The 25,581-nt window shown below is 36.7% G+C and overlaps 1 protein-coding gene across 17 annotated transcripts in view; it reads left to right on the plus strand.

The window, feature by feature from the left end:
- Window positions 1-2,982: 2,982 nt before the first annotated feature.
- The window catches only part of MBNL1 (muscleblind like splicing regulator 1), a gene marked incomplete at both ends in the record, with an annotated part of 141,495 nt that continues 118,896 nt past the window's right edge, over window positions 2,983-25,581 (plus strand). For all 17 annotated transcript variants that reach the window (XM_079704162.1, XM_079704171.1, XM_079704172.1 and 14 more), the window contains one exon: window positions 2,983-3,156. In XM_079704162.1, coding sequence (XP_079560288.1) covers window positions 2,983-3,156 — 174 coding nt within the window. The remainder of the gene's footprint in view (window positions 3,157-25,581) is intronic.

The following is a 25,581-nucleotide window of genomic DNA, read 5'->3' on the forward strand; positions in this document are numbered from 1 at the left end:
AGGCAATGAGGAGTGAGTGTGTGTGTTTTCAGGTGTGTGTTCGTATTTGTTTATATGGGTGTTCCTGCATGTGTTTGTGTATTTATGTGCTGTAAAGTGAATTCCAATTCGCATGTAGAAATCAATCATTTAATTTGCCACAGTTTATGGAGCTCCATCTGTTTTCCATCCCTAAGCCAGGCACTTAGGGTTACTGAGATGAGTCACATTGTTTCTGTCCTTGGGAACATTAGGCTAGTGGGTCAGTCATGTAAGCAAATAAAACACCGTATAGGGGAGCAGAGGTAATTGGGAGGAGACAGTGTTAATATATGGGTGGGTGGAGACGGAGGAAGTGACATCTTGAAAGCTTCTTGGAAGAAGTGACATGTTAGCCAGCTTCTAAAGGAGGTAAGGGGGTTGCAGGTGAAGCTCTTGAAGATTCCAGAAAGACAAAAGAGATGTTGACCACAGATGTGGTACATACGCAAGGCATGAAGAAGTTGAGAAATTTTGAATGCAGAGTAAACATTGAGGAAGGTGGATGAATCTTAAGAGTTTGTGACCAACTTGGCTTTGTTTTTACAGAACCAGGAATTAGGACCGGAAAATTTTTAAAAAAGAAAAATATTTCTGGAGCATCAGTATGAGGTTTTTTTCTTTTTAAAATCTTTCCAAAAGTTGTAGTCTTACTACAATATTTTCTAAACCTAGTCTCTGGGAGTTTTAAAAAAATTAATGTTAAGAATGACAGTATTAGTTCTAAAATAAATTTTAAAAATTTCGGCTAGATATCCATGGTTTATATATATGTATGTATATATATTCATATTCATATCCTGTATTCTAATTTCCAAATTATAACTATATTATACGCTAGTTGGCCATTTTTGGCCCTTGAAGAAGTGTAACCTAACACTTATTTATTATACTGTGTCATTGCTCTTTAGAGTGTGAAACTTTTAGAGTTATTAAAGCCTTGTTTTCTTTGGTATCTTTCAAAATGGGGGAAAAGAGTATGCTTTTGGTAACTACTGAGCATTTTCTGAAAGTGTTTCCATCTAGATTGAAAGAGAAAGTAAGTTGTTAAAAGCAAAAATGCCCAGCTGTAGATCGGTCTGAGTTAATAGATCGTTAGGCAATAGGGGATTCCCCAGCTCCCACCCTCCAGCTTCATTCGTACCTCTGAAGTGCATCATGTTGCCCAAATCAAATTCTTCACTTAATATTTACTGTTTCTGCGATGGAATCACTTTCTCCCTTGAGGTTGACTTCAGATTTGCCAGCCACACTGACAACACTGCACTCCTTATTTTCCCCACATGACCTCAACTTCTGCTTAAAAAATGTTAGAATAAAGGATGCTTTTGTTCATATCTCGCCTGCCTGTGATATATTGACAAAGTGTCTGCCGGCTGAATGGAATAGTTTTACAGTATGAGTGCCGCTTTCAGTGGAGGGGCAGGACTTGGGCTGTAGAAGGAAGTGAATTGGATAGGTCAGGAGAATGTACCATTTGTAAACACCCCTTTCCTTTTTTATTCACGTGTCAGGACAGCAGGAGCAGGCTGTTCAGTGCCCGTGCCTGCGCGGAGCCGGAGGGGGAGCAGCTTGGAAGTCAGCTGCAGTTTTTAAACGTTGCTTTTTATTTCCTGATAATGATCTTCAAGTGCTTGGACTTGTTTGAGAAGCTGTTTTGAAACTAACATGGTTTAGTCCACTAACTGCATGTTGGGTAAATTCAAAACCCACATGCTCGTCCTCTTGCAGTGGAATAAGTCACATCTGATGGACATTTTCTGTGCTTATAGCATAGTAATGAACATCTGACAGGCGCGACCTTTCATAAGACAACCCACACTATTGGCTTTCTGCCCAGAATATTGCTGCAACACTATCTGTGATTGGTTATCTCTCTATCATGCATTGCTTCACAAGGGGAAACGGCCCCTTTTTTTAATAAATCTACGATGGCTGGCTGCAGTATGCCTCACTGTAAGTATTATGTGTGTGTGTGTGTGAGAGAGAGAGAGAGAGAGAGTGTGTGAGTGTGTGAGTGTGTGAGAAAGGGAGAGAGAGAGGCTGACTTGAATACTACTTAGTCTGGTAGCACATGGCAAGGTTGTGATACTGTAGGACATCAGTGAAGAGCTACTTAGTAAATCTTAACCTATCTCTTTTTTCTACAGGTTGGTACTAAGAAGTGCCTTTCCTGACGTCTCTGCTGCTTGGAACCGCTTCTAGAGCAGTCTCTGCTTTTGCCTTGCTTGCTGCCAGCTAGACTGTGACGACAGCACATCCACCCTCCACCTCTAGCCCAGACACCCCCATTTCTACTTATAATCAAGAGAAAAGCTCTAAGTATCTGGCATTGCCCTAGGCTGCTTTAGTTTTAAAAGAAAAGTTTGCTGAAAAAGTAAGATATCTTCTGCCAGGAAATCAAGGAGGAAAAAAAAAATCATTTTCTCGATTTTGCTCTAAACTGCTGCATCTGTCTATGCCAAACTAATCAATACCGATTGCATCACCAAACTCCATTGCAAATTCAGCTGTGAGGAGATTCCCTTTCAGACAACTTTGCTGAAAGCAGCTTGGAAATTCGGTGTCAAAGGGTCTGCCACGTTTTCATGCTTGCATTTTGGGCTCCAAATTGGCACTGGGAAGGGGTTACTGAGAGCACAAGGCTGATCCGAGGCCCTACTTTTAAACGTTCATCTACTTACGATCCTAGTATTTCTCTAAAAACCAAAACCTCTTTGAATTAACAGTTTCATGCTGTGAATTTCTAGTGGGAGATCTTTTCCTTGATATTGACAACACAATTTTCCATGTACTTTTAAAGCAGGGAGTGGGGGAAAAGTATTTTGGAGGAGACATTTTCATCATCATTTTACAGTTTTATCAGTTCAGTTTTTTCTTTTTTTGGTTGTTACTGTTTTTTTTTGGGGGGGGGTTGGGTTTGTTGGTTTCACTGAAAATTTTAACTACCTGTAAAATCTAAACATGGCTGTTAGTGTCACACCAATTCGGGACACAAAATGGCTAACACTGGAAGTATGTAGAGAGTTCCAAAGGGGGACTTGCTCACGGCCAGACACGGAATGTAAATTTGCACATCCTTCGAAAAGCTGCCAAGTTGAAAATGGACGAGTAATCGCCTGCTTTGATTCATTGAAAGTGAGTAAATATTATATTATTTTAAGGATATGCAATAATTGAATAAAGGGGATATGGATATACAGTCCACTGAGTTTGGAATTATGGATTGCTGTGTTAATAGTTTTAGTTATACGGTGTGTTCTTGATGATGTTGAGGTGGGGGAGTTTACTGAGAAGCAATAGAACCAAGTCTGGCCAAACTTTCTTTGTTATGAATAACTTTCTCCGTCCTTTAATGCTGTGATTTTTTTTTTTTCTAGAGCAGAAGGTGTCAGGCTACTTTGTACTTAATAATAGCTAAGTCAGTGCCTATCTATAGGAATAGTAAATGTAGATACATGTGTGTGTTAGCATGTGCATAGATTATATACAAGGCCATGGCACTAGCTGAATGGGGATGATTTGTTTTTGCTTGTTTGAAAACGTGCTGTACCGTTGTGAAAGTATAGCAGATTTTGTCAGCTAAACTTGGATAGACTTTTTATATTAATGTTTTGACATTATGGAGTTCCTTTTTGTTGTATGAGCATATTATTTTAAGGCCAGAAGCAATGCATTTTGTGGAAAACATAACTAGAAGTAAGGTTCTGGGCTGCTGCCACAGTACCCTATCAGAGGCATAAACTTTGTTGAATGTGACTTTTATAATTCAGTAGAAACGCTTGAGTAGTATTATTAATTGGATTTTTTAAGTTTCTAAAATTCTAACGTGAAGTAACTTAGCAGTTTATTTTCTGTTACCTCCTGATTATTATGTTTTTATTTGTAACAGTCTCAGCTAGGGGTGTTAAAAGTTAGCTTTTGGGGGCACCATAATGCCAGCAAGTTCACTTTAGTATATTTCGACATTCAAAAATGTCATTGGGTTCGTATTTCAGGTATCATGTTTGAAAGTGGGTCTTTTAAAAGATAGCATACATGTCTTAATTTTGAGTGCAAGGTCGACTAGAAGTGTGACGATTCCTTGGTACTCTCTACATACTTGGTTTAATGAACTGCCTTTGAATATTAATGTGCTGGTTTAATTCATTCTTTGAACCTTGGAGAGGGGAGTCGCTGTTATTTCAACATATATAGAAAAGTGAAGGTTTCATAGATCCATTTTGTCTTTTGCAAAAAGAAAAAAATAGTGCTACAGTAACCTTTCTTTAATACCATAGGGGTGAATTAACTGAAATAGTTAACATGTAAGTTAACTCATAACTCACCCCAATGTTAGGAGTTAACTTGTGAGTTAACTATTTCAGTAAATTGCTTCTTGGTCCAATGTGTGCAGCTCACTTTGCTAAAGTTTCACCAAAGACTCAAGGATATTATCTTCAAAGTAGAATATAAAAAAAGGTATTAACGACAACAAAGATACCTTATAGTGTTAGATTGTTCTTAGTGTCATAGTGCTAAAGATCAATAAACAAAAGTTATAAATTACCACTGGGCCTTTTTTTTTTCCTTTCCTTTGAAAGGCATCGATGAAGGGCACAGTGGTTGTACCTTGTGAATGTGTCTTCCTAAATTCCTGCCAACTGAATTTAGGTGTGATTAGAGACTGGGACCCATAAAATGAGGGGCAAAGGGCTAATTACACTTGTCGGTAACCAGCTGTGTCCATAAGTAACCCTGTTTTGACCCAATTACTAGTAAATCCAATTTTTAATCCCACAGACAGTTGATGGTGCACTGGTAGCTGCAAAATGAAGGACCTTAAACTTGGCTGTGACACTGAGTGGTTTCACAGAAGACCTGCTTTCACAGCATTTGGAAACATTGTGAAACATTAAAATTCAGTTGCTATTTTTCCATCTCAAAATATTTTTTTAGTTGCTGCTCACTTGTGGCCATGGAACAGTCCCCCTTTGAGTAAAGCAGCAGCATTGCTTAATGACATGCTGTGTGGTTAACAGGATTCAACTGCCACATCAACATCAAGGACTTTTTTTTTAATAACAAATAATTTCAAGATTTTAAATTTACTTTTGAAAGCAGCTTGTTGTAGCAGCTAATCAGTGCAAACGTTGTCCATATTCTTTGTCTTTCTAAGAGAAACTGAAATTTAATTTATAGTGTCTAAAATGTGGTAAGATATTTTGATTTAAATAACAGGGAAAAAATAAACACAAATTTATTTCTGGTGGAGCTTCATCCCCAGAACAACAGCTCCTTAAATGTTAGTGAATTATGTTAAGAATTAATTTAAAAAAATTTGAATGTGTAATTAAGTATTCATGTTTCAAAAAGCCATGTTTCATATATATATGTGTGTATGTTTGTAACTAACACGTGATTCTTTATAGAGTATTTAGAATCCCACCTTTTAGATAGTAGTCTTCCTGTGTTCAATTTTGTGGCTAAAATAGATCAAAAACATATTTTAAAACAGTTAAAGTAATTCTATGACTCATGCCTGAAGTTCTGAAATTTGGGAGCATTATGAGGTTTCCATGCCAGTAACCGCTAGATCATTTGTATTGTTTCAGAGAGTAAACGGAAGGAATTTAGAAAACTTGTAATATCCTGACTTCTTTAATAAAATGTGTTCTATATATTGCTACAATCCATAGTCCGGCCTTTTGTGAGTTCTTGAGCCCTGAGATGGAGGTAGACTGTGTAATCTACTATTTTTAGCAAGTTAGGAAAGCAAACCAAATACTCTCTGAGAGGACCCTGGGAAATGGCTGTACCCTTCAGCTGTGCTGTTTCAGACTTTGGCCAGGCTCCCAGGTGACTTAGGTTTATAGCAGACTTCTACATAGAGGCGGAGAATTCATTTCATTAAAAACAGAAGTCAAGCAGTTCAAGAAGGTATTTATGTAAAAGAAATCAATTGGCATACTAAAGGGAATAGGAAGAAAATCAGCTGATAGTCTTTTAGTTGCATATTGGTGATTTTAAAGTTTAAATAATTAACTTAGATGCATTTACTACGTGAAAACCTAGAATTCTGCATCACAGTAAATGTGTTGCTAAGTAAAATGAGAATATATAATACTGAGGAATATACGTACATATGCATATACTGAAATAGAATGATAGCAGTAAGAACAAAAGATGTAATAATGAGTTATCATTTATAAATTAAACAATATTTTAAGCACTTAATTTTTCTCCCTTAATTTTGCTTTTGCACTTGCGGTCTTAATTTCCAACAGTCTAAGAGTATATTCATACTGAGAATTAAATTGCTCACAGATTATAGATTTGAGTGTTTTATTACTTCAGAAATACTGAACATTAGAAAAGGTGTTTTATTTAATGCTGGAGAGGATTTTTTTTCTATGGCTTATGAAAGGGATACCAAAAGAGAAAAATATCAAAAGAAAAATGTCAACACTATAAGATGCTATTAGAATATTATGTTTCAGGAGTGATGATTCAAAGAGTCGTTAACGGCAAGTTACCTATTTTCTTCAGTAATAATCTCTTAGCTAAAATTAAGTAGTTGATATAAAGAAAGCCTACAGGCCGTATTTTAATGTGATACCAAGTTATTTATACTATCAAAAAATAAGCTTTCATCTTGTGACCAGCAGAAAGAGACTTGCTTATTGAATTCTTCTTTTTCAAATATCCATTTATTTTTCAGGTGCTGTGGGAGGAGAAATATAACCTTTATGTTTACTATCTATTTTCCAAAAATCTAGCAAACTTTTACTTTTGAAAAGTTTAGCACCTTGCTCTCTTATCAAATTGGGCAATTTTGTCTAAGATAAATAATTGTTCATTTCACTGTTATACATGTTTGTGTATATAGATAGCCCAGCTGATCAAATTTATCATAGACACATCAGAGACCAGATTCCACTGCAAAGTAGTGTGGAATCAAGGGCATGAGCGAACACATTTAAAGTGCCTCTGAAGACTTAGCAGAATATATGAAGTAATAAAATCAGCTGTTAGAAGACACACAAATAGGTAAACATCCAGGTAAATGAGCAACTAGAAAACTCATAGTTAGTAACGCAGATAAACCAAGTCTCCAGATGGTTACGTGGGGATAGGATGACATAACTGGACTGAGACCATAAAGTGGTCTCAAGGTATTTACAGTTACATTTTAGAAGATCTTCCATTGTTAGCACAGTTTATCTTCAATTTAGCAGTTGCCTGTGTTGCTGCTACTCTAAGTCCCAGCATAGTCTTTCCATAATATCTTTAAAACCAGTTCAGCTGATAATCCTGACAAAATGGTGTCTGCAAATTTCACGCTAAACATCTACTTTTGAATTAAAACTTTGATCTAGTAGGCTCCTAATTGAAATAACTTTTACCTAGAATTTCATTGTTGTTTGTTGTTTTTCTAAGGGCATCTCCCATGTGATATTAAAACTCTGACAGTGTTGTATGTACATATAGCTCTGTAGGTACATATTCAGTGTGTCTTTCAGTGACAGGTTGGCACAGGACTTCCTCATTTCCCCCTAATGATTTAGGAGATGAGCTATTAGCATAATTGGGTAGCATTGTGTATCATATGAAAGTTCAAATTGTATTTTCTAAGTAGAAATGCCACAACTTTGTGAAGAACATCCTGTGAATGAGCCAGGTGTAATGTCATCAACTCTGACACAAACCTTTCTTTAATGAAATTCTCAGTAGCAGCAGCTGCTTTGGTAATACTTACAACTTTATTCATTTACCTATTTGTATTCTATGGTTAGCCTTTTTTAAGAATAATATTTTTTAAAGGAGTAAAGATTTTTAAACTTTTGGACAGATTTCAAGCCGTGTTTTGAATCATGATACCTAAGGCACTAATTCTAGAACTAGTTTTTTTTTTCTTCATAAGATTATGGTACACTGCTTCTATTTTTTCTTTTTCGCATTAAACCTTGCTTCAATTTTTGTGGCAAACTAAAAACAACTTAAACCTAAAGCAATATGGCACTTATAATCGAGTTCAAACTTTAATTGTAACTCAGACTTCTAAACGTACACAGAATTCTGATTCCACACGAATGGCCTCAAAGCAATTCCATGTACAAGGCTGTTGCTGACGGCTGTTACTGACTTAAAAGAGCCTATGCAGCGTGGTGTAAATCTTGTATTCAGGAAGTGTGTGACATGTGCCTGGTTCACGCGAGAGGTGAGAAATTGAATGTTTCTCAGACTCAGCACAGACACCTAGGGACCTAGTTTGGGAAGCTTATCCTGTCATTTTCCTTGCCAAGGATAAGTAGAGGATTTCAGCTATCAACATCGCTAATCTGTTACCTTTCATGCTGAGCAATGTCTCTGCCTTCCCACAGACTTAGACAAAGCTTCTTATTTTCTTACAAAGAGATCCTATTGAGCAAATTTTAAGTGTTGTTTTTTTTTTTTTAAACTTCAGCAGAAACACATTTTGTGCTTGTAGATAAGGGAGCAATTTCTATGTTAACAAGGCCAAAAATTATGTCAGTGGAAATGGATAACTAAGTAGATGGTCTGTGATTTAGCCCTGATGATAGTTATTAATACGCAGAAATTTCAGTAAAAGCAACTGGAAAGGCTTGTTAGAAATACTTAGTTGCTTGAAGTATAACAGATTGTTAGACTAGTGATTTCTTGGTGAATTGTACCTTAAACAAGAATAATTCTGGTGAGGACATCTTATTCTAATATTTATTTATGATAAACAACTACAGAGTTTTTATCTTATACTGTATTTCTTTTTTTTTTTTTCCTGTACGCGGTCCTCCCACTGTTGTGGCCTCTCCCGTTGCGGAGCACAGCCTCCGGACACGCAGGCTCAGCGGCCATGGCTCACGGGCCCAGCCGCTCCGCGGCATGTGGGATCTTCCCGGACCGGGGCACGAATCCGTGTCCCCTGCACCGGCAGGCGGACTCTCAACCACTGCGCCACCAGGGAAGCCCTATACTGTATTTCTTATACAGAAAACATCAAATGAACATCACCTACAGCATTATTTATACTCTTCTGGCACATTTTTGAAAGATTTTCACTTTGAGATAGTTTGATTTGTTGTTAGAGATAAAACTTTCTCTATTATAAGGACTTGTGTTTTAAAAATACTGATAGTTATAATCCCTTATACATTATAATTTGATTGAAAGGCTGTCTCCTGGATACCTTTGGGCCTTGGCCGTGTCTGACCAGTATTATTATTCTTGTGTTATCCCTGAGTTCTTTCCAGCTTTCTAACTGCCCAGCTTCAGAACTGTTGGTTCTGATTCCTTTTTATATTTCTCTCTGGAGTCATACAGAAATGATTTAGACATTTTGTCTTTAAGGAATTACATTCAGTATTGAGTAACAGAGACAGACACCTTTGCTCCACAGCATGAGGCATAAACAAATTAAGGGTTTATATCTCAGTAGGTTGTCCAGGCCTATGTGATGACTCCACAGTCACTAGAACTTAGGTTTCTTCACCCTTAGGTCCTCGGGAACACATGACTTCCAACTATAGGTTTATTTAAAAATTGCAAGACGGCCACTGCAGTGCCAGCCACCATATCCGCATTCCAGGAAGCAGGAAGAAGCATGGGCAAAAGAGGCCACAGCCCAGCCCACTTAGGCTCCTTTTAGCAAAAGTCCTCTAAGCTTCACCCAGTGATTCATCCTGGTTTCTCATTGGCAGCAAGGATAGCTGGAAACTGTGTACTTAACTGTCACCCTGATTGAAACCATGCCTCTGGGAAGTTTACGTAGAAGGGGGAAATGGATGTTCAGGAGGGCAGTTACTGGGATGGGAGTAAGCGAGATTGTTTTCCCCCCAAAAAACTTCCAGAATCAACTGTCTCTCCCTGAAAAGCATCTGGGTATGAGGGGAGATCACTTCTGAAGAGAAACTTGTATCTTTTTATCTTGGCAAACCTGTCCTCACTTTTCCTGTCCTCGTTAACTAGAGTTGCCTTTTTTTTTTTTTCTTTCAAATCATGATATATTTAGTCAATAAAATATGGCATATCATGAATGGATTGATTTTTACTAATACAGAAATAAAAAATTGCTTTCTTTATTTTTTCAATTTTCCTATTGCCAGTGCATACTTATATAAACAGTTATATATTTATAACTGGAATATAACAGGAACGTATGTCATAAAAAACAGATCTCAATGATTTCGACAAAAGAATCTGTAGTTACTCTGATGCCTATTTCTGCTGCTTCTGCAAATATACTTTATTTCCTCTGTATGAAGCAAAATAAAATGAGTTAATATTTATTGAAAATTATTTTATGCTGGTCAGTATTTTCAGTGCTTTTAATTTTTTCATAGTACTTAGTCCTCACAAAAACTCTTTGAAGAGTTACTGGTATCACTGCCATTTCTCAGATGGTCACACTGGAATACAGAGAAGTTAAGTGATGCCCCCAAGGTCATTCACCCAGTAAAATGTGGACTCCAAGCCTGGTAACCTAATTTCACAGCCTGCACTTTTAACCACTTTCCTGTAAAACATTGCTTCTTAATTTACATATCCACATCCCAAGGATTCAGCAAAGAAAATACCTGACCAGCAGTGCTTAAGAATAAAAATTAATATTTCAGGCAGATTTATAGCATAGGGCCTAAAGCAGTAAATACTCAAAACATTATATTTTAAGTCAACAAATGAATCAATGAGGGAACACAAAATAGCATCAAGAATGCTTCCACCAGGCTTCCCTGGTGGCGCAGTGGTTGAGAGTCCGCCTGCCGATGCAGGGAACGCGGGTTCGTGCCCTGGTCCGGGAAGATCCCACATGCCGCGGAGCGGCTGGGCCCGTGAGCCATGGCCGCTGAGCCTGTGCGTCCGGAGCCTGTGCTCCGTGACGGGAGAGGCCACAACAGTGAGAGGCCCACGTACCAAAAAAAAAAAAAAAAAAAAAAGAATGCTTCCACCAACTTTCAAAGATTATATATTTATTTTAAATGTATGGCCATGTAGGAAAAACATTTTAAATTAATCATCTTAAGGAGTCACTGTATAAACTACATGGCTGTCCCCCAATGTATTAAAAAAAAACATATTCCAAAGTTTTAATTGTTTAGAAAGCATTTTTCCACAGAAGCAGTGTGGTTAAGTCATTAGTCCAACCCTGGGAAGCCTAAGTAACCCATAGGATGCTTGAGTTATAGTCCAGTGCAAAGAGTACCCTGGAAACTCTGATTATTAATTAAACCCAGGAGGCTCCCCAGAAACATAATTGAGTACTGCCCCATCATACATCTTAAGTAATATTAGTGTCATAGGTCCCCAGCTGCTTTTGTTAAACTGTTTCGATGGGAAAAATACATTTCAAGTTTCGGTTTGGGGCTCTGGAAATTCATCTGGGCCTAATGCAGGGAAGGTAGCCTTTCCCAAACTCCCAGACGCTATCTGCAAGCTGGTGCGGGAGGTTTCCTCAGCTCCATGTTTGGGCTGCTCCTGTGCCCCAGAGCTGGCTTTCAATAGGGTAGTGGCTCAGAATCATAGGGACTAAAGACAAGGTATGGAATGAGGGGCTATGTCAAAAGCTTCCCCTGGGTGGGATGACTTTTTTGTTAATATATCTTCCAAGTAACCTTTCTTTTTTGCTAAGGTCTCAACCTGCTTCCTTTTCAAATATATAGCTTTTTTGGTTCTGAGTCTGGTCCACTGTGGAACTTCATATTGATGAACAGCTTCTTCCCATTCTCTTTCCTTTCTAAAATTATCAAAAGTGTAGCTTTGTTTTGATACCGTTTCTTTCTGATTACTAGTAGAAATGGGGAAAAATAGGTGCACAGTGAAAATATCAAACTAAGATTTTTTTGCTTTTGTTTTCTGGCCATTTTATCACAGGATATAGTCAAGGGATCAGCAATAAAGAACCAGATATGAGAAGAAAGACATTTAGGAGGTGATAGGGGGTGGGGATTTCACAATTCAAGGAGTATAACTTAAACACTTCCTGTGTCAAACTTTGGGAAGGCAGATATTAAAAACACAGCCCTCCAGGGGCAAATTGCTAACAGGGACACCAGTATATTAGGTGGTGGTGGTAGAGTTCAGAGGTGGAACTTTTCTATAGCAATTGGAGGGTCGGTGGAAGAGAAACTTAAGGAAGAGAGAGAGAAATGTGTCTGGTGGTTTATCTTTCCGTTTTTTCCCCTCCCTTCCCTCTCACAACTACTAATTCTGAGACCACAAGTAGAAAGAGAAGAACTAGAGGGAATTCCCAAAAAGAGAGTTCCCATAGCCACAGGCCACCAGGCTGGGGCAGCTCTCCCTGCATCACCATCGGTCTCTTGGGAACCACCTATATTTTAACCCTAGATAACAATTTTAGGCTCAGAAGGATTCTTCTGATGCTATCTCAGTTTTTTTTTTTTTTTAAGACTTTTTTGATGTGGACCATTTTTAAAGCCTTTATTGAATTTGCTTCTGTTTTCTGTTTTGGTTTTTTGGCCGTGCGGCATGTGGGATCTTAGCTCCCTGACCAGGGATCGAACCCTCACCCCCTGCATTGGGAGGCGAAGTCTTAACCACTGGACCGCCAGGGAGGTCCCTGATGCTATCTGAATTTATTCAACAATATTTATATTTTAATTGCAGTTCATGTTAGATTGAGACTCACTATTTATTGAGATCCAAAAACTGTTTTCTCAAGACCCCATACGACCCCGGGCATCTTAACTTAGAATTTATCTCTCTGCATAAAATTCAGACTTGGTGTGGAGGCTTCTGGTTTTCAGAATCACTTATACTTAATTCCAGGCTATTCTCAAATAAGGCAGGAAGCATCTGCTGTTAATAGTTGACAGTAAATTACATAAAGTAAAACATGGAAAATTAAAGTTAGAAAAGCTGGGAAGCTTTTCTATCATTTTCAATTTTCTGCACAAGCACGGACATAATCAGTGTTTAGGATCTGCTCATGACGGATAAATTACATCTGTAATTCATTCTTTTCCATGTTACTGCATTCAGACGATAATTTGCTTTCAGATATCTTTGCTCATCTAATATTCTAAAATCGTTCATAGACTGAAAATAAGTCTAGTAACATCTTCCAGTCCCATAAAGCTTTTATAACTAAACAGTGTTAGCTTACCAAATGGGCCAAGTTTAAAAAAAAAAAAAAAAGGTTTTAGAGAAAAACAGAGCCAAATTTATCATGCCCAAAATAAGATTCCTCTTTGGTAGACGACATTGCTTTTCATAAAACAATTCTTTAAGGGAGGCAACTGAGAAATGAACCATGGAAAACGAAATAACTAAAGAATTCATTTATTTATAAAGAATCCTGTTAAGAGAGATCTGTGTTCTGAATGGACTTTCTTCACATTATCTCATATCTCTTCGTGGCTAAGTGGAAACTAATGAAATCTAAATCTAGCCATGAGAAAAGATTATCATCATGATTCTATTTATTAAAATTTTTTCACTATTATGAAATTTTACTGCCAGATATTGCCTTCCATGAATTATAGCACAGTAATAAATTGAAGACAAATGTACACATAAGAATACCCAATATGTAAAAGAACACTCCCAAAACCAAAACAAACTCATCTTAAACTCAGATAAACTAAAAGTCATATCCACATTGAAGAAGAGTCATCTACATTGCAAGTTTTTGCATGATGGAGTCTATTTAAGTAGCTTCCCCCCAACCTTTATATGTCACATACATATAGTGGGTTAAGTATGCATGGTGAGAACTGCAAAATTATTATTATTTTTTAGAATCTTTATTGGTTACTTTTGGCTTCTGTGTTGGCTTCTGTGTTTCCCGTAAGGATGAATAATGCTGGAGGAGAGGTTTTCACCCCAAACACATATTTTTATACTGAATGGTTAGGAATTTAAAAAATGGCAAACCAAAGTATTTGCCACCTCTGCATCTCAATTAATGGAAAATAATCCATTCTTCCTCCCCTTTTCATCATTTATTACCTGCTGTGTACCAGACATTGCAATAGGCAGTGGGTGAATAACACACAGAGCCTGTTAGGTTGTTGATAGACTACAGCTTCTGAGAAGTATAATGAAGATTAAAATGATCATAGAATAATAAAACATTGTTTTAACTCTTCTATTCTTTAATATTAAAATGTCCCAGTGGAACACAAATTTGCCCACGTAAAATGTAAGTAGGCATTAAATGTCCTTGTGTATGTCTGAGAGGTTTGTCATGAAAAACTTGGAAACCATTAAGTAGTCAGCGTGGGAAGAGCAGATGAATTTCAACTCTGGTTATGTGTACTGCTAGAGAAACTGTGTGCTTGTATTAGTAGAGTGTGTTTACATGGTAAAAGATTTATACTAGACCCATCATATTCCAAAATTTAGCAAGATAAACCTGAATCAGATTGATTTTTAGGTAACACATAGAAATGGTTAATTTTACTCCCCTGCTTTGATCATCATCTGTTGATTATATAAAATGATGAGGCTCAGAATGATTAAGTAACCTATACAAGTTTGCATTGCCAGGAAGTGATCAAACTGGGATTCAATACAGGCAGCCTGTCTTTACAGCCTGTGTTTCAACCTTTAGAGCCTATGCTCTGAGTTTAACTTGTTTAAGCTGACAAAGTGTTATGAAGCACTACACAGTGATCTTACGCATACAAAAATATAGTGTTAATTATTAGTGATTCTGCATATTAGAGTGACAGACATACTTAGGCATATTTGTTGAGTCACTGTAATTGCCTGAATTTAAGACAACTATACTTTTTTTTTTTTTCTTGGTACGCGGGCCTCTCACTGCTGTGGCCTCTCCCGTCGCGGAGCACAGGCTCCGGACACGCAGGCCCAGCGGCTCACGGGCCCAGCCACTCCGCGGCATGTGGGATCCTCCCGGAACGGGGCACGAACCCGTGTCCCCTGCATCAGCAGGCGGACTCTCAACCACTGCACCACCAGGGAAGCCCGACAACTATACTTTTTAAAGCATGATCACTCACACTTTTTCTTAATTCAGAAAAACATCCCTGAATAATCACTAATAAGGTTTTTTTTTTAATTTAAAATGGAAAATTTATACTAAATTTTAACTAGAAGTTTGATAATATAGAGAATCTAAAACTTAGTGGTCAGGAAGAATTTTGAAAGTCATGCCACACTGGGAACAGCATAGAAAATCAGAATAATAGGCTGTTCTGAGAAAAAAACAAATAAGAGTTTCAGTATTCTAAGACAAAGCTTGGAAGTGAAGTATGGGGCACCAGATAAGGAGGTTTTCATTACATAATTATCCTTATGATTTTTTTTTGTATAAAATAGAATATCCTTTCTTATTCAAGGAAGTAGTATAATTGATATTCTTCTAATGCATAGAACCATGAGGCTTTTTTTTTTTTTTTTAATGGGTGAGAGTTCCTTCATATTTCATGAGTTTCACTGGGCATTTATAATAATATTGGAAACAAAAAACTGTGCTTAAGCCTTTCTAAATCTTTGTGAGTTATAGTATATGAAATTAAAATCTAGATTAAAGCATTTACCCACCTCTTTGACAATGATTTATATAATACGTCTTCCTATTGTATGTCACACTTAAGTATTTATGCTAACTTTTAAGATTATATTTTAAAAATTAGCTAGGAATAATATTTTAGTAGGTAATTTAATTCTTTGTATATTTGTATAGTACTTATCTTTAGTAAGAGGGAAGTTTTTTTCACATGAATATTTAATTTTAAAATAGCTTATGACATTGTTTTTAAGACTTTTGCGTTATTTGTAATTGGAATAAAAATGACTAAATATAAGAATCACTGTTTGCATTTTGTTCATGATATGACAAAAAGAGCATGTTTGCTCTCAGAAAAACATGGATTTAAGGACGTCAAATTCCTGGGCTTACCAGGTATTTAGTAAATATTAGTTTAAATTGGACTTTTAAAAGAGGTATCCAAATATTAGTGTTCATTATATGACTTAAAATGCTCTATGAGAAACATATAATTATCCTCACAGAGCCTTTCATTTGGACAAATGCTGGCTTGGACAAAAGGGAAAAGAAAACCTTTAACATCAATAGCTAGTGTTACAAGGATACTTTCCTTAAACGATTAGAAACTCAGTGCCTTTTGGCCATTTTCTTGAATGCATCAGTTTAGTCAAACAGCCAGTTAGAAATGTTGTTAACAAAATTGTTTTTGATATATAAACTCAAACTTGGTATGGAAGTAAAACTTATTTTGTGTTCAGAACCAAACTGATCACAGGGAAAGGTGAGTATACCAGAATGCTGGTATTCCTCGTCCTTTGATTTCATTTCTCTGGGCATTTTCTTCATTAGTTTGCTTTAGCTATAGTTTTGCTTTTTTTTCCCTCTTGGTGTTTTCTGAGTGTCTAGATTAGCCTCTTTGCTCTTTTCCTTGGGATGAAATTTACAATAAAATATTATTTTATAGCAAATATATGGGTTCCAGGAGTAACGAGAATGTAGCCACTGATGGTTTTCACTTAGTCCCAATGCTACCTTGGAGTTTTTACTCAAAGTAGCATCTGCAGAGTAATTGCAAAAAGCCATATTCAAAAATGTGCGAATAAAAAACTTTTCATGGCAAAGAGTAAGACCTGGTTAAGAGCCAAAACCATGAATGCAGCTTGATATGGGTTTGATTCTATCAGTCACTTCCTAGTGACTTTGTGCCAGTCACTTTGCCTCCCGAAGTCTCAGTTTCCTTCTCCATAAAATGAGACTAATGATACCTGCTTTGAATGTTTGTGAGGATTCAGTGAGATCATTTCCATAATATAGGTCATTCCATGCAACATCTCTCTCAGTGTAAACACTTCATACCTAGTAGCTAGCTGTTTGTGGTGTTCTTGTCTGAATGCTGGAATTCAGTCTAAGGTATCTTCCCCTTAAGAGAAGAACTTTCCTTATGTCAGAAGAAATGTCGCATTATTTTGCATACTGTACTACAGGTATTTATCCATTATTTAATTTAAAGATTTAAAAATGACGTTTTTCTGCATTATCACATACTAGCTTATTCATTTACCTGTTATCAAGAGAAAACATCTCTTAACCTCTAGCATGTGTACCACTTGACTTTAAGCTCACTGGGGTAGTATTAATAAAATAAGTCAGTATTTATATTATTGTCTGTGCCTAAAAACCCATTTCATAAATGCAGTTATCCATGATTGGAAAAGTGGTTGTAACCATCTGTTCCAAATTTAATTACATTTAGAACTAATGCCTCTTTAGCTCTGTGTTGGCCTAAAATAAGTAATTCACATTTGATATTTCAAATAGTATATTTTATGTAAATTTCTTCCTAAAAGACTCACCTAGGACTTTGTTTCAAAAATAAAATTAATGTTTATTCAGTAAAGTACCTTCATAGACTAGAAGGTTAGATATTAAAGTCTATTTTTTCATGATTTGCACTATCCCTACTTTGTTCTTTTTATACCTGTATAAACTTATTTAGTTGGTAAAATATCTACCACTTAACTTCCTCAAAGGTGTAAAGGGGCATCCAAGTCCAAGATGTTCCATTTATCACATCCTCATTTTTCCCCCTTTCATATTACCCAGAATTGATAGGAATCCAATTCTAGCCCAGTAAAATGGTCTCTTTTGCTTCAAGATATTTAAAGATGCTGGCCTAATTCACAAGCTTGAGACTTCTTTATTTTAGTTAGAAATGAGAGTATATACTTTTTGCAGCAAATGGGGAAAAATGCCCCAGCTCCCTGATTTTATTGTCTTTTCAGGGCTAGTATAGCCTAGTAGTTTCCTGTGGCTAGCTCTGGGTTTTCCTTTGCAGTTGTGTATAAATTTTGTTATATTCTAATTCTGAATATGAGTTGTGCGCTTACTGTTTTATTTATTGAGCCATGCCACTGCCTTCTTGTTAAGGCTATTGATTATTGCTCATTCTATTCTGCTGTGTATTGATTTAGTATGTGGCAATGAGTTAATTATATTACTTGATGTTGAAAGAGGATCACGTGTTTGAAGGAGATGCTTGTAACCTGTTTAATTGAGTTGGCTATTTAGGCTTTTAACATGTTGCGAAACAGGAGAAAGTACAGGAGGACCTCTGAAGGCAGGAAACATAAAATTTGTTTTTAGCATTTTAAAAAATTATTTACTTATTTATTTATTGGTTGCATTGGGTCTTCATTGCTGCATGCGGGCTTTCTCTACTTGCCACGAGTGAGGGCTACTCTTCGTCGCGGTGCGTGGGCTTCTCATTGCGGTGGCTTCTCTTGTTGCGGAGCACGGGCTCTAGATGCGTAGGCTCAGTAGTTGTGGCGCGCGGGCTCAGTAGTTGTGGCTTGCGGGCTCTAGAGCACAGGCTCAGTAGTTGTGGCGCACGGGCCTAGTTGCTCCGCGGCATGTGGGATCTTCCTGGACCAGGGATTGAACCCGTGTCCCCTGCATTGGCAGGTGGATTCTTAACCACTGCACCACCAGGGAAGTCCCTTCAACATTTTAGAAGATGCCAAAAATTGTGCAGTAAGTCCTTCCTGGCATTAAATGGTCAATCGATATTTAGTTAGCAGATGTGTAAAAGCTGGGATTTCCCCCCTCTATTTCGTTTAAAAATCAAGGGAGCTAACACCCTTAGATGCTCACATTTTATTGAGAAAAAGTCACTTCTTTTTAAGAATGGTTTCCTATTGAAATCACATATTATTGGATATATGTGGAAATAGCAAGTGGGATGTGTATGTGTGTGTAGGTGCTCACATTTTGGGGATATTGCAGAGACAGGAAATTAAGTTAAATGATTAAGCTGGGAATCAAATGAGTTCTTTTTATCTACTCTTTTGTTTCTTAGCTAAAAATATTTTTTCACATAAACAATAACATTTAAGGTAGGGCTGATATTTACTTATTTTATTTGACATTGTTTGAATTTTCCAAACTTCAGACAATCTATACTTAATGTGAAAAAAAAATTAACCTTCAGAATGAGATCATGGTACCATGGTCCTCTAATGAATGTTACCTTTTGTTTTAGCGGCTCAGTTGGCTCTAATCCATGGAAAAGTTTTTATTTCCCATCAGATCCAAGATAGGAGCCAAACCAAAGTTAAAGAAACATTTTCCAGCAGACAAGTTTCTACAGATAACATCAGCAGTCAAAGAGCATGCACTTGTGTGTTCTCTCTCTCTCTCTTCCCCCCCCTTATGGAAGTATTAGATTGGAAAAAAAATACTAAAATACTGATAATGATAATAACTTTCAGGTTAATAAAGGTGCTCCTTATTAATCCTTCCCAGTCACAGTATGGCCTCAAATTTTAAATCTGTTTACTTTTTCAAAACGTGTTTGCTTCAGGATGACCGAAGGAGGACTGCTTTCTCCCTGTGTTAATACCTTGCAGGGCTCTTTGATCTATAACCTTTTGCCACCTCTGGTTTATTTGCCTAGCATATGATTTTTGAAAAATGAGGGAACATAAACAATTATGACTGGCTTTTTGGAAATGCCTATTAAAAACCCTGTCCTCAAAGGACCTGCCAGTTTGGAACTTTAACTGTAGAAATGTGAAAGCTCAGCATTGAAAGTAGAGAGTGTGTAAGAGATGGTGCCAGTTGGATCATTTTGCTACAAATACCTGCTAGACTCAAACCTTTCCCTTGCTTAGTGATCCGCCATACTAACAGTAGGACCCACTTAATTCCATGTGAGTCAACAGCTTACGTGGCATGCCTGCTGTGTGCCAGAGAGCATCTCAGGTGCTTTTCCAGGCTTTCTGCGCAAAGCAAAAAAAGACCTGGCAGGTATATTCTTTCCCTACCCCTACCACTTGCCCCACCACCTAGACCTACTCGGTTGGAATCTCTAAACCAAGAGACATGGCCAGGTATATATTTTCAAAAGCTGTAGTCTCCTGGTTAACAACCATTCTTTGAATACTGCTGAGAGGTGCAGGGAAGGTAGTATTTTTGCCATGACTTCTCAATCCATATAGAAGATGGATTTTTCTCCCGAGGATAAAACCATCTGGAAATCTTCACATGCTCCAGACTCCCCATATAGAGCTGACTTTGCTTTTTGATTAGCACTGTCGATAAATTTGAAAACATGACTTAAAAAAAAAAAAACGAAATAACCTTCTCACCTACTTAATTTCTTATTCATAGTTAGAAGGTAGAGTGGAGTCACTCTGTTTCATTAATGTCCCTGCTAGCTTTCAGATTCAAAAATATTTTTTTCTCTCTAAATAACACTCGCTATGACTTCTGTTCCCTAAAAAAAATGGATTGTAATTAGCAGGGTTCCTTTTTGCTACGTATCTTCCATTTTGCTATATCTCCTCTATTAATTATAATAAAATAGATAGTTGGTAAAAGAATAAGTGTTACTTTTAAGATTCTTATAATGCATATCAACAAATGTGGAGTTCCAGTGATGACCTCATAATTATTTTTGTAAAGAATTTCATAGTTTGCATATTTTATTTCATCTCATTATCTCCAAGTAACTGCAAATAGAGTAATCTCCAAATAATTCTAATATCTTCTCTGAATTTCTGATCGATCATGGATTTAAATGAACGAAACTTTTCTTGCATTAGGGGCAGCCTCAGGCACAGCAAATGATTAGACTAGCCTGTGTGGATATAGTTTTATAAACTATCAATACCTGAAAGTGATGCTAAAACTCCAGATGCTGTTACTTTAGAACTTCATGCATAAATTGTATGTGTTGTTCTAGGAAACAGGGAAAACTGATGGTCAGCCTTAGCCTGTAGTATATTTTGACAGCATGAATGAGTCAAGCAAGCAATTTTCCAGACTGTTTAATAGTACAAAGGAAAGGGCTTCTAAGGAAGTCATTCTTATGACTAGCTGAAAAATATTTTTCTTAGTAACTGTTATAGAGAAAAACAGGTCACTGTTGGAAGAAAAATGAAATCTCAAGTTACCAGCATTCTGGAAGTGATTTGATCACTAAGATGTGTTTATCTTATGACAAAACTCCTTAAAAGGATACTGTTTCATACATTTCCAATTATTTAATGAATGTTGGTCTTGAAATTCGACAGGAAATTATTTAACACCATTACACACTTTAACTCCATCACCTTGGCAGCATGTTGGCCATTCTTTTTTTGAACTGTTGTCTTCTTTTTTTAATTCCATTAGCACATATAAAACTGCATCATCATAAACTTAAAGATTCAATGTTTTAGGTTTATCAGGTTGCTTCAAATGTATTCCACTGTGTGGTTCTAAACTGCATTTGAATGAAAATAGGACTTGATCGATGGAAAATCATTTGTTTGTGAATTTACAGATTCTATTCCAGGTGGTTGGAAAAGATGCATTGTCCAGCAGCAACTTCTCTGCCAGTGACAGTGGCTCAGTGTGAGCTTGATGGATTCCAACTACTGGGTTTATCATTACTGCATAGAGCTTTGGAAGGACAGGCTGCAAATCTCATTTCTAAGCCATGAGTAGCTATTATGTCAATTTGAAGAATAGAAATAAAATCAATACAGCTTAAAAAAAAAAAAAAGACACTCTATGGTCATTCACAGATGGTTGCCAGCTTTCAAATTGTAATATCCTGGCTAGTTAAGTACCCTTGATTATTATGATTTTTCAGTATCAGGTTAATATTTAAAATTTGGAATATAACCTACTAGCCTTATTTTTTTTATTTTTTTTTTTGCGGTACGCGGGCCTCTCACTGTTGTGGCCTCTCCCGCTGCGGAGCACAGGCTCCGAACGCGCAGGCTCAGCGGCCATGGCTCACGGGCCCAGCCGCTCCACGGCATGTGGGATCTTCCCGGACCGGGGCACGAACCCGTGTCCCCTGCATCGGCAGGCGGACTCTCAACCACTCCACCACCAGGGAAGCCCTAGCCAATTGATTTTTATAGAATCCTTTTTTTTTTTTTTTGGCTAAACTTGCATCTAAAGTCAACCTGTGGTTGCAGTTGACAGATGAGTTATTAGTTCTCACTCTGTGCTCTTACTCATAAGAGGCCCTCATTATACAGTGATTATCAGATGAGACATACTTCATGAATAACTTTTCTTCTCTACATTTTCCTACCATTTTATGTATTACAGAATAAATCACATTATACCTGATTTTATAGTTCATTTTTCATGTTTCTTTTTCCCACTATTTTATAAGCTCCTTAAGAATGGGAGGCTTATATTCATCACCTCTCTATGTATGGTGTTTTGAATGTCCTTGGCATTCAGTGTTCATTGAATTGAAAGCAATGTTTCTTCCTGACCATGATCGATAATTGTGAGCAGATTTTATGTGCTTTCAAATTTGTTAGAGAATTTTTTTTCATGTAATAGGACATTTGTTGGATAGTGACATATAAATATTCTTAAACTATTTCTCTAAGGAATCCAGCACCCTTCATTTATAGTAGGACTCATCCAGTTAAATTGCTCTGACACTGTGATGGACTATTTATGTTCTATTGATGGAAATCTCTGGAATAGGCCTTTATTTGCTCTCCTGCCATGTTTTGTATGTTATCTTGTGCAGGCAGCACATAGGGACCTGATCAGGCTTCCTGATAACAGTGGCTGTATAGATAGCCCATGTCTCAGAGGGGAGTGATAATTGGTCGGGGCAGTGGCACAATACACAGTTATTTTTGTAACAATAGTAACTCACTGTTAGTAAGAGTGCTTTGTTGGGAAAGTATCACGCTTAGGTAGAAGAGTATTTATTCTTCAAAGGTTGAATGGGGAGAAGCAATACTACCAGGATAGCAACATCATTGGTGTTTTGTTTTTCCTTTTTCTTTCACTCTGCTGAGAATATTGAGAAAAACATTGATTAGCGTTGCTGTTTATTGTGAGGGGAACATTCTGGGATCCAGACTGCAACTATAACTACTGTTGTTTTTATTGTAGAACTAATAACAGTAACAAAGACACAGGTCATTTGTCGGGAGATCATGTATCTCTGTTGCACTTAAATTTCTCCACACTCCAATGTTAGGGAAAAAATTTTTTTTGACTTCCCAGTGTGAAACCTGTACAGTGTTGCATATCTTAAACCTGAAGAAGAAAAGAGAGTCCAAGCTTCCAAAAAGTATAAATGCCTAGGCCCTACCACTTATTAACTTGCTCATTATTTCTTCCCTCTAACAGTTCTTTTAGGAGCTGTGTGACGAGCTATTTAAAAAAAAGTTCTAGAGAGTCAAAAACCATCCAGATTATGTTGATGCCAGTAGTCCTAGCAATTAAGTATTTGACTGAGGAGAAACCTACATTTATCCACTTTGAAGAGGATCATCAGGAGGGATTAAAAATTTAGTACTTCAGGCTCATTTAGGGTTAGAGTGGAGTAATTATGTAGCTGGTAACAAATGCTACAGTCTCCACTTAAACAGTTACTTCTTGAGACTTAGTGGCCCTCTTCAAGGAGCTTCACAATTTGTAAATGTTGTCTACTTGGAGACTAAGTTCTCACCCATTATTTTAGATTTCGCATGCTTTTCTGCAAAGTGTGCTTTCACGGAAGGTAAGGCCTTGATAATAATCTTAAAGAGATACGGGCTCTGTAGAGTATCTTCCCGTGGCATAAGCAATACTTACTGGCTTCATCAGTGCGCCTCTTCATGTGGTGCTCAAAAGAGAACACCTTTGTACTACATTTACTGTATTTGTTGATGATTATGAGACTAGTTTGATTTCCTAATCTTGCAAGTTGGGAAGTAATTAAAATGCTCAAGAGACAGCCGATTGAGCCTGGTGTGCCATGCTTCATCACCAAAACATTAAGTAGCTTTTTTTTTTTTTTAAATCAGCAAATCTGTATTTCTGTATTTCAAGTCTTGTTTCTTATTTGTGTAACACACAGTAACATGTTAATTTCACAAGAACACATAGTTGGATCTACTTTTAAACTAATTGGAAGAGATGGTGATATTTGTTTTATCTTGAGTTTTTTTTTTTTTTTTTTTTTTTGTAAATCTGGACAGATCAGATTTCACCAGGAACCAGTATCACCAGGAACAATCGCTTAATCCCTAACTTAAAGCCTATTCATTCTGGTTTTAGGTATGATTCTAATAAGCCAGGTAGTATTACCATAGCACAGAAATATGAAAACACACACATTACTTCCTAGGTGATTTTACTGCATAAAAATGCAGTGACAGGAGAGATACATTAGAACTCTGTCATACTCCTAAAATAGATAGACCATTGTAGTTAGGTTTTGATCTCCACATCCTCTTTCTGGAAGCTTTTTGAAAGTGGAGACTATTCCTTGGTTATTAGAATCTTCAGTGCCTACCCATAGGCCTGACACATGGTCAGCTTCCAATAAATTTTACTTTACTTGCATTGACTTTAAAATAGGACGAAATGCAGAATAGCAGCTGAACTAGTAGCTCCTGACTCTTGCCATAACCTTCCTTGTCCCACCCTTTAGATTCAAAAAACAATTACACTAATTATAGTCATTACAGTTGTAAATTAGACCACACATTTCATTAAAAATTGACACAGTCACCTCTTTGAATGGAAATGAAAACTAGCATTCATTCAAGGAAATGAAAACTAGCATTGTATGTAGAACACTAAAATCACTTGACTTGAATTTTCACTTCTCAACTAATTGTGATATCACAAAGATAAAAATATACACCCGTAGTCTCATCCCAGTCTCCTAACTGGGCTGAAAAATGTCAATTTAGTTAAGTAGCAAAATTGGTTATTGGAGTTGTTTTATGTACTAGGTAACAGTGTTGCTGATTGATTTTTTTCATTTTTAATCATTTATTCTGTGAATTTTTCTCCCCTAAGGCAGTGGACTGAAAAAGTGACATTTTTCTGTTGTTGATAAGCATTATGAGTAGAAATCAATAGTTAAATTGACCCAATAAAAGATGCCTGGGACCTGCTATTGAGACAAGAAGAACATCAGAAAGCAACCTATATAGACTCTAACAAGGCTCAGAAGCATCTTTTGCCTTTGTTTTGCATATGTATTAAATAGCAAAAGACAGTACTAATGAATTGCAGTTTTTTCTAGGGAGTCTATTTAAGTCAGGATTCCATGAACTAATAGATAGGCTGTGGATTCATAAGAGCCAGGTTCAGTAACATGCCACGTGCCAAAAAAAGGGGACATACTGGTTTAAGGTTGGTAGATCTCTAAACAAATTTGTGTAGAATTTATCTTTTTTTGCTTTGCTAATCACCAGCTGCTTTTCTTTAGCATTATATTTGCATTCTGTGTGAAAAAGAGATTTTATATTTCATTTATAATTTATCTAGATATATTTATTTATTGGACACTGTTGTTAAATGATAAAGGAACTTTATAAGGAGATAGGATCAATATATAAACATTAATAATTCTAACTCCCTTTTATATAAATATAAAATTCATCTAACTATGCTTATTTAGTCAATGCCTTGTTCAATAGATAACCTAAAGGAATGTTTTCAAAGCAGTGGTGTACATACACTAATATTAATCATTTGGACTCCCTTTTATACACATATCTGTGTATAGAAATATCTATCTGGATCTAGATCTAGATCTGTGAGTGACTGGCTTTTTTCCTCCT

The sequence above is a fragment of the Hyperoodon ampullatus genome (genome assembly GCF_949752795.1).
Source record: "Hyperoodon ampullatus genome assembly, chromosome: 5".
NCBI lineage: Eukaryota > Metazoa > Chordata > Mammalia > Artiodactyla > Ziphiidae > Hyperoodon > Hyperoodon ampullatus.